Genomic DNA, 10,763 nt, shown 5'->3' with positions numbered 1-10,763 from the left:
GAGGATAATTATTTAACTCACTGTTCAGACAACCAGGAGCAGTAAAGCAGTAGATGATTAGTGATATCTAGTGAATGTTATGAGAGCTGTACTATAGAAACATGTTAGATTATATATAAGTTTTATTTCAATGTTATAATAAACCTTTATACGCTAAACATTTTTTAAATAACTATCTACAGTGCACTAATTAATGTGCTATGCTTGTGCCCCCTGTGTCATTCTGGGTCTCCTGTTAAAAGGTGTTTATTACCAGATGGAGAAAAAAAAGGGTTAAAAGCCCAAAATGGCCACCATACCCCCTCATCATCATCATCATCACCAGCAGCAGTAGTAGCAGCAGCAGCACCAATACCTCAGAAGCCCATCCCCTAGCGTCCGTGCTGGGAATGTACCGTGTATGCGCATGGGCGGAGAAACTGCCGCTGTGCGCTGTTATTATTGTAAGAGTAATTTCTTTTTTTCTTTTTCTTTTCTTTTTTTTTATTTTAAAAAATGGCGTCCAGTCAGGGAGGCGTGGGAGCTGTCACCGCTCTACAAAGCCATCACTATCCCACCGGACCTCACTGGAGCCCGGGCATCACACCGTTCCAGCAGCAGCACCACACGGCCCGAAGCCTGGACCGGGCTCTGGAGGATGCCGTGTGCTCGGGGATACTGAACCTGAGCGGCAGGAAGCTGAGGGAGTACCCGGGGATGAGCTACGATCTCACCGATACAACACAAGCAGGTGGGTTGCTGTGCACGCGTGAGGACTACAGGAAACAAAACGTAAACCAACAAAAAAACAGAAAACACGTACTCGTGGATGAATGCAGCATGCCCGCATTGTGCATGGATTTTATCTCGATTTTGTGGATAAAGGCGCAATAACGTGTAGGTGACATTATTTATAGGAGTATACCGTGTACTCCGCGGACTTATGTAAATGCACATTTGCTACATCCTGCTTGTAATTACTGTCCACCGGGGCTCGTATATCCGTAGTTTAGTGCGCTGTTGTGTTGGTCGACGCCAGTAGCTTTCAGTCCCCCCCCCGCCCCCCGAGACACATGAATGAGACGGCAGGCGCACCCAAGTAGGCGCTGTGCAGTGGTTTGCACACCAAGCTGCAGCTGATTCGGCACGGGGCAGCTGGAGCACTACACGAATGAAGCCTGCGGCAACGAATAGTGTGATTCTTGCTCAATGAATATCATTTGTGATGAGCATGTGGCACACACACACGCGCGCGGCTTTTTTCATATTCGGCACAATCAGACAAAAGATGCAGGGTACTTGCTGGCAGCCTCACGCCCCTTTGGTTGCTTGGCTGTATATGCCCTTATAGTGTAGCTTGTAAAGACAGGAGGAAGACACGGGTTTACTTTTGGTTTCACATGTAGGCTGATTCCTGTTTTAACCTATGTCTTTATTGGGCGATCTTTTTCTGGGTCACCCTTAACTGTAGTTAGTGGGTCAGTATTAGTGTCACGTTTTTCGGCAGTCTGTGTTATCAGTGTGAGGTCATACATACATAAGTTTTATTGGGAATGGCCTGACTTCAGTGGCTATGCGTTTAATTAGGGTAGACATACATATATTCATCTTTTTGCACACATTTGGTAATTTTGGTAAGACTGGCTTGCTATTTATCATTCTCAAGCATTAACATGGGCATGTGGAAGATGCCAAATCTCAGAAATGATAGTCTCCTCCTCTGATGTGTCCATAGACCATCTGGTGTTAATCTGTCATCATGTGCAGCTCTTACCCTTACCCGTACCCCCCAGGGTGTTAAAATTTTCTACTCCAAGGTTTCAGAACCTCTTCACATCTAGTTCTTTGAACACACCTGAAAGTGACTTGTTTAATTATTGAATCAAAAATAAAGCAAAAAGCACGATATGCACAGGGCTCCAGCCACTGAAAATCATTTGTGGGCTTGGTAGGAGGTGAAAGGTTTGCTGAACAAGCAGACATGTCTTCCAGTACTAAGCTATAATCCAACTATTTTCTTACATGCTGCTCTGCTGTTCTTAGTCGTTAGTAATCGTTTTGTGAGTGGGTTTGTCCACCCAGATCTATGGAAATTTGCTCATTTGATAGTCATATGTGCTAATTCTCCAGAATAAACAGGACTTATAACAATATACACCATTAATAACCCAGAGGAGCTCAGGGCCTTTTTGTTTTACACAGATTGCCAGTCATGTTTCGTGGCAAATCACAAAACAGGAAGTTTGGGGTGAACTATTTACAGACTGTTAGGCCGTCTTTGTAATGATCTGCATTTCTACCAGTCAGCTTTGCTCCATTAAACTTCAGTCAAAACATCTGTCAAGAGTTTTATTTATTTATTTATTCGTGCTTTAAATTTAGAAACAGCTTCTATTATCTGGAGTGCTCATTATAACAGCGATGATAACTCGAAGAGGTGGGAGGGTTTATATTTCTGTGCCAGTGCAATTCAGGTGCTGTAAATGCTGCACGCCTCGCGCTTGTATCTCACGCCTTCATTTCACTCTGTCAAATTAAAGGTGTGCCAGAAGGGAAGTGTCACTTTCAGATGTGCGAAGAGAGATCAACACCTCACGGCGCTACCCTTTACATCAATTGCAATCTCTGCTGCAAATAGAAATGGTGTCATTTTTGCTGGCTCAGTCAAAATCAGATGCAATTTAAAGTTAACTTTAATGCATCTTTTCTTATAAGTCTTTGCTGCAGCTTTCAGTCCTCACTGAACAGTACCAGTTCTGTAAACTAAGACCCAGCTTGTTAAGCTACATTATTTGTTACACCTGAAAACTGAAAGGCGTTTAAAAAAAGAAGAAGTGGCTCTTGATATGTCTCGTGATAAGTATAAAGAAGTGCTATTTCGATAACATCACATTGCTGCTCTTAGAAAGCGAAGGGATTCATACGGAGCAGTGTCTAATGAGTCGCCTTCATCTGACGGCTAAGCAGCAACCAAAAAGGGAGCGGACATCACACGAGGGTGTCCGTTTGCAGTGTGCTGCTGCTAGTTTGTCTCCAGTCGGGTTGTTTTCCCACAGGGAAGGCGCTGAGAATGCTGCCCCGAACTTGTGTAGAAGTGCATGCGGGTTAGTGCATCTATCTGGGCAGATGTTCAGGTTAGTAACCCCAGCATGCCTCTACCTGCCATTACCCCACCGCCGGGAGGTGCCTTCACCGTACCTTCACCATACCTTCACAGGTGTGCGTTATTGTCAGATATTCAGCCAAGTTTACACCAGCTGTTTCTGTGACTTCTCAGGAAAAATGCTAATAAAGACATTTCAAATTGGGATTTCTTGGAGACCATGATGACTCATTTATGGTATAATCAACAATACATGCATTAGATTTAGTGTGTGGTTTTAGCTTCCATTTTTAATGGCTGTGCCACAATTGAAGATCGCACCTAATCTGTCATCACACTATAAACACTTCACTGTCTGGCTAATTACTCCGTCATCCACAAATAGTTTGATCTAATATTTCATGGCCAAAATGAAGAGGTAAGTGAAGAAAAGCGTGTAAAGAAAAAAAAAGAGTGCGGTTTTTGTCACTAAAAGAGAGTCCGCATAATTTGACAGCCAAGAACAAACCAAAAAGCCCACTCAGATACCGGAAGTCTTTGAAACAGGTGGCCAAAATGCAACTTGGGCATTCTTTATTCGATTTTGTGGGACTTTGTGTGCACAGCAAATCTCACGAGGTGCTGCTGCATTCCTTACAAGTTAAACTCTTGAAGGACGGCCTCCACAAGGACACAAGTATCAAGCAAACATTCTCTGCCTTAATAATCAACCAGTGTAAATACTGAAAGCGCCACAGCTCATTAAAGTTCAAGCAGGCTGACTCCCCCCAAAGGCTTTAAAAGTGCTACTCATTCTCTGTGCTCTGTTAAATCAAACATCCTCTGTCTCTCCTGAAAGCCTGTGCAGAACAGCAAGCGCTTCGTGCAACAGAGTCGTCCCATAATTATGTCTTATATATGAGACACAACATAAAATTTTCTTTTAAATCCCTTTTTGAGAAAATTGTTAGTGTCCTTTAGTTGAAGGTAGTCTTTGAAAAATATCTGAGAAAAAGGCCTTTACTCACCCACGCCTAGACTGGGTTATTGACGTTCCTGTTAACGAGAACGCAGGCCTGTATATTAATGATGCCACTGTTAAACATTTAGACTTGAATGTGAAATGATCAGAAAATGAAACGGTGGTCTCTAATTGATTCTTTTCTGTGAAGCAACAGCTTAAAAAGCACTGAAGTTACAAACACGTTCAACAGAAGTAACATTCACATTTTAAAAAGGCACCAAGGACATGTTCACAGAATTTTTCTTTTAGTTCGCAGCTAGGCTTTATCTACGCCTGGGAAATCTGACAAAAAGCTCAACAAATGAAGGTATAACCACAGAAAATTAGAAACGTGTGTGTCATATAACAGAGTGTGACTATTTTAGTGTCGTCTCAAAGTAGGATGTGTTAGAATTTAACAGGAACAATGTGGCATGTCTGAATTTTCCAATCAGACATTTGTAGTGTCCAAATTTGTGTAGTGTGACACAACCAGAGTGTCTGCTTCTTCATTTAAAAATAGGAACATGAATCAAATGCTTGACATGTGATTTGATTTCATTCAATTAATTTCTGGTGTAATAGACTCAGTGAAAAATTAATGTTGGGGTTAATATCTTAGGCACTAAATGTATAATAAATAGTTTGAACAAAAATGAAATACTATTATATGTCTGAAAAGCCTATGATCATAGAATAGAATAGAATAGCCCTTTACTGTAAATAAAAATAATAAGGCAGCAGGAATAACTAACAAACAGGAGAAATATATACAAAACAAGGGAAAGGCACACATTACAGAACAGGTTGCAAAGGACTTGGTCTGAGTAGAGTCCTTGTGAGTGGTCTGAGTGATGAGGGTTACTAAGACCATGGCTCAGATTGGTGGGTGGGTGGACAGGGATGCGGTGTGGGGGGATAGTGTATGTTTACAGACCAAACAGTCCAGGGAAAGAAGCCGTTTCTGTACATCTATAGTATCTATATCTATATTAATGTGTCTGTGTGTCTGTCAACACCGGGTGCTGCTGAAGCATGTCTATGCCCAATCCTGAAGCATCTGGATTGGGCAGAGATCAAAGGATGCGGTTCATGGATCAATTGGACCGCGTTAGTGCCTGACGGTGATTACAAGCTCTCACAGACAACCCCTGCACAGTAGCTGAACAAACGCAGCTGATCAAGAGACTACCCGATCTCTAAGACCAAATCTCACAAAGAACAATCTGCACAATCCAACCCGCAGCACCGGACCACACCCAAATCCTGACAGCCATAGTGGCTGTGTCACATCTGCTGCAGGGTGAAAATTAATTAACCCCAATTAATCATCTCCTTGACATGCACCTTCCATGTTTTCATTAAACTGAATCCCGCGGCATTATTGACAGAATACAGTAAATAGTCAGAGTATGATGGTCTCATTTTCCTGCAGCTTAGAGACAAATAACTTAGTGATAACAAGCTGAATTTCTAAATAGCAACTTAAAGCTATTTTTATCCTCTCTTCAAAATCAGTCTCTTGCTGATCAGAGACTCACTGTTTGCTCCAGAAGAAAGCAAGACATCTATTAGTATTCATTTCGCTGTGTCATGAAAGGACATATCCAAGCAGCATCTGCACTACGAACACAAATGAATAGATTGATGATATGGGCTGATGGCGCCGTGGAGCCTTGGTGGAGTGCTTCTCTGCCTGGCGGGCCTTGTTCTGTGGGAGCTTGAGGCAGCAAGCAGGTGGATTAAAGACCCACTGTGCGCTGCAGATGGTGCATGGCCTAGGTTGGAGGAGGGAAAAGTGGGAAAAGATAGACAGGCATATAAAGCCTGTCTCCACCTACCCCCCAGCTCCCCCATCACCCAGATGATTCAACTACTAACACAGAATACCCAGTTGTGGGACCAGATTAGGGTGTGGAGGGAGATGGGGGAATTGACTATATGCAGCTGGGTTACAGCATCAAGGTCCAATCCTGAGGGAGAGGCAGAGTTTAGTCTTAATGGAAAGCGTGTATACCTTGTGACCTCAGCTTTAGTCTTTCCCCATGTGGTAATTTCTGCTTCCCTTAACCCTTTGGCTTCTTTTCCCTTTGTGCTGCTGACTGTGTCATAGTCTGCTTCTCACTTCTGCTTACTGACTGCTGTCAGAGCCCATAGACAACTACACAGTCAGAGCCTATCTGTGGAAAGCTGCTTGAGCTTTAAATCCATATTATCTGACCTTAGTTTCCTATAACCACTGTCTGGACGTTTGGTCATTTTAATTGACTAGTTTTAGTTTGACTAGTCACTAGTTTTGCTGCAACTAGTGGCACTTTTGTTTAAATGCTATTGTGAGAAGCCATATTAGGAATCACACTAGTAGCACCAGAAAGCTAATCTGCTTTCATGTATTAGTGGCATGTATGCAATAAATGCAACTTTCTCTTTTCCCTGGTATTAATTAACCAACAACAAAAACAAAAATTATACCTCCAGACAATAACTGCTGCAATCAAATGTCCGACAAGTGGTGATAATGACTAAGATCACGGAGGACACTGATATCTGATATAAAGGACATGGAACAAATATCTAGTTTATTATTGATTCTTCAGTTTGTTTGACGCGAGGCGGTTTTGTTCTCCTCAAACTGTCTTGTAATCTGACCGAATGGGGCGAAAGGTTCAACATATAGTATGTAATGTTAAAATGCAGGTAAATCAGGCCATTTCAATACAATTCAGGTCAGTTTCTTTTCATAGCTGATAACAACCTTCAGTAAAAGTAGAGAAGGTGTTTCATTGCACTGGGGATAAATGAATAAGGGCCTTACTTCCCATATTTAAATACTAGATACGATATCCTTCATACTAAACAGTAACCTTTTAATAGCAGGTAAGTGAATTTAGTTTCATTAAAACCTTTATACTGTAGCTCAGTTGTTTAATAAATAGTGGTGCCTATATGTAATTTCACATAATGAGGGGATGGAGGCGCAGCAGTGTTTGGTTTTCCCAAGCAAAGCATAGCGCACTTTGGTTATGTGGGACAGAATAATTGAAAGCCTTCTGTTTATCTGGAGCTCTGCAGCAGCAGCTCCTCACTCTAATTATCTTGTCACCCAGAGATAATTCACAAGACAAGATTGTTCACGCATGCACGCATACACACACACACACGCACTCGGACACAGATACGCACGGCTCAGGAGGGAGAGCGGGTTGTCCACTAACCCCCTGCTACTCTCCTCATGTTGAAATGTCCTTGCCACGATACTGAACCCTTACACCGAACCCTGGTGTATTATCCGTGTGTGAGCATGTGTACAGTAGAAAAACAGAGTTGTAAGACTCAGGTTGTGGTGTAAGGTGCTTTTAGAAAAGTGATGTGCCAATGTGTCCACATTCTCAAAGAATTTAAAGGACATTAAGTTGACTTACTGTGAATTTACTGGGATCTAAACTACTATTTGCCCAACCTTTAAAAAGGCATTAATCTTAGTAGGTAGTGATTTATGTTACTTTGTAGCAGACATCCTCATAATGTAACTGTGTTAACAGATTTAGGTCAGTGAAACATGAGTAGAATACCAACAGCACACACGCAGACACGTACACACATAATTTATAGGCACTGAATCAATAAGTGTTTGACGGGGAATTCAGTGCAGTGCAAGGTAACCTTTACAAGTATCCTTGTGTTTCTGGTTAAAGCGCACGGGGTTAGTGTCAGTGATTATTTAAGTGGAAATGTGGGCACGATCTAAAGACATTTAAAAGAAAATAAAGAGTTAAGCTATGCTTCAGTTGATCACAGGGCATATTTACATTTTGTTGGCAGGTAGCAGTGAAATTTAATAGTCATATTTATGTTTCAGTGGATGAACTTTCCTGTTTTTTCTCTTGCAACATATGTTGAAGACTGAGCCTCAAAGACCACCAGCAGTATATAGGTTAAACGTTATTTAATATGAGTTTCCAAAGTAAGTATTTGGAATACATGTGGAAATTCTGAATGCTGTCTAAGGACAGATATCTGCATAATGAGCTTAAGCATCTGTATCTGTATGCTTCCTTTATTTGACGTTGTTGGGATGAATTCTAAATATTTTATTACGGCAGGCAGATAAAAATGGGGGGTTGAAGCAGAGATTACATTCATGTTCCTGTTGCAGAACAAAAGCACATGCATGTAGCTCATTAATGCATGGCTATGATTTTTTTTTAGCAAACTGCCTTCAGTGGTTAAACAGAGCGTGTTTAACCGCTACTTCTGCTGTCGCTTTGTCGTTTAGCAGTCTCTTTGCATTTACACAAAATATCTTGAACGAAAGGCCTCGTCTGATTCGGTCGACATAAAAATGGTAAAATTGATCTCATTTGTTTGTACAGATATGTTTGGCAAACATGAAAGTGTCCTACTTATCAAATCTGTGTGCTAAACATTCATGTTCTGCCAATTTAGAAGCTAACTTCAGTGTTATCAGGTGACACAACAGACAGCTCGACAAGTTTAGGAGAACTTGTCACATTAGCTGTACTGTCAACAGTTGTTATTGCCATTTGTGGTTACCAGAAGGTGACTCATACTCATTTTCCTTTCTAGCCACACCTTGAAGTTGGCACCGGGTATTTTAATGTAGGTGACATGTCGTGACAGGATTGAGATGGGTTGGCATTGAATTTGGCAAGGGACAATAGTGACTCCTAAGAAGAATTCCTTGTAACTTTGTTTATATCTTAACTAAGAAATGCATGCAAAACTCTTGACATTAAACTGTTGGTGTGGGTTTTAATATGAGTGAAGGTGAACTAAGCTCTTAAACATGAAAAACAATTTAGCCATTGTGATATGCTGCCATGCTATTATAGCCTTAACAGTTGATAGTATGGTTGTTTACTCTAGTATTGTTCTATTATATATCATAACATGATTGTTGATATGGCATTACTTGCAAATATGTTGAATTTGTATAAAAAGACTTATTTCAGTTAAATGCAATCATTGAACTCATTCACTTTTGACCGTTCTCTTAATAAAAAGAGATAAATCCTATAAAGGATCCTACATAAATTATTCTGTGCCTCAGCAAACCTGATTCTTCTCTTCAAAAAGCAACCCAGAAAAAAAATTATGGTTATTTTATTTTGTTGTTAACTTGTCTTTCAACAAAACGACAGATGTAGGACGAGTTCCAACACTCTCCACTCATTCATACAAATCTAAAGCCATTAACGTGCCACTCCCAGCGAGATCGATGCTGGAAATACTGACGTATGACCCCGCCGGCAGCACTCAAACCTATAAAGCCCAAGACTCTGGTGTAATATTAGACCGACGTTCGATGAAGAGCTACGTTTCCTACTGCTCTGTCACAGATATGTATTGATCAGTCTTTCAAGGCTTTGGGAATGGCTTCTCGTGCAAAAAGCACACATAACTGATGTTAAAGGGTTATAATGAGTTTGTCACCAGTGTGATTATGCACACAAGTATTCTGTTTCTTCTCCTTGCAGATCTGTCTAAGAATCGGCTCACAGAAATCCCCCCAGAAGTGTGTCTGTTTGCCCCCCTGGAGTCACTCAACCTCTACCACAACTGCATTAAGTGCATCCCAGAAGCTATTATCAATCTGCAGATGCTGACTTATCTGGACATCAGGTGAGCCATTGCTAACACTATACTTTTATTATTGTTTCAGACTCTAATTGAATACAAAAGGAGTGAATGTTGGTATTCAGTTACATGCCAAAAAAAGTGCCGGTTCCCCTTTCACCTTACTTACAGGGTGAAAATGCTCACGCGAAAGAGATGTTTCCTCTTTTGCTACAACTCAATTCCCAGTCACCATCGTCTCAGTGTTACACGCTTCTGTCTGCTATTTTAAATGCAGGTCATTGTTTTGTCTTTCTCTGCAGCCGAAATCTTCTGACAGTGTTGCCGAAATACCTTTTCAACCTTCCCCTGAAGGTTTTGCTTGTGAGCAACAACAAGCTTGTGTCCATCCCTGAAGAGATTGGCAAGGCCAAAGACTTAATGGAACTGGTGAGCAGCCTGTATACATCAGCCTTTATATACAGTACAGTGCCTGAGGCACATACACAAGGGATGAACCAGTGTTCTGTCTACACATAACAGAAAACTTAGCAAAGAATCAATTTTAAATCATGTCTTTAGACACTTTGTAACTAGCAGCCTGTCACAAAAACACAATCGTTTGTTCCAATTCCTTTAGTTGAATCTATAAAAAAATGCCAGATAACACAGTTCGATAGACATAAAATAGTATTTTTACACCAACAAGGTGATTCCCAATAAGCTATTAGCCAAAAACTTGACATATCTCAGCATGGTGTGCAGTATGTTCTTAAAAACTGGACAAAGTGATGACAAAAGAAAATGTGACAGGCCTGAAAGACTACCTACAGCAGTGCGAGATGATCATGACAGAGAACAGAACAAAAGACAGCCGAGATCCAACCTAAAGAAGAGCTTTTATTGTCCTTCAAGAAGCCTGGAGAACGATGCCTTAGGACTGCTTAAAGAAATGACAAGAAAGCTGCCCTAAGAGAGTTCAGGCTGTGGTGAAGAATAAAGCTGGTCATACTAAATATGGGCTTCCAAGCTCAATAGATTTGTACAAACTCTGCTTTTGCCTTTTATGCTATATTTCTATGTTCTTTGCATGTCTCAATAAGTTGCTGCACCCATTACCCA

The 10,763-nt window shown here is 41.1% G+C and overlaps 1 protein-coding gene across 1 annotated transcript in view; it reads left to right on the top strand.

Moving 5' to 3' along the window:
- The first annotated feature begins 406 nt into the window (after window positions 1–406).
- Window positions 407–10,763, top strand: part of lrch2 (leucine-rich repeats and calponin homology (CH) domain containing 2) — a 35,841-nt gene continuing 25,484 nt past the window's right edge. Inside the window, 4 exon segments of the mRNA XM_063486517.1 lie at window positions 407–490; window positions 493–730; window positions 9,563–9,707; window positions 9,965–10,091. Of these exon segments, the coding sequence (XP_063342587.1) occupies window positions 407–490; window positions 493–730; window positions 9,563–9,707; window positions 9,965–10,091 (594 nt within the window).

The sequence above is a fragment of the Pelmatolapia mariae genome, linkage group LG10_11, assembly GCF_036321145.2.
Source record: "Pelmatolapia mariae isolate MD_Pm_ZW linkage group LG10_11, Pm_UMD_F_2, whole genome shotgun sequence".
NCBI classification, from domain to species: Eukaryota; Metazoa; Chordata; class Actinopteri; order Cichliformes; family Cichlidae; genus Pelmatolapia; species Pelmatolapia mariae.
Note: the sequence above shows the minus strand (reverse complement) of the source record. Positions and strands in the feature narration are given on the sequence as shown.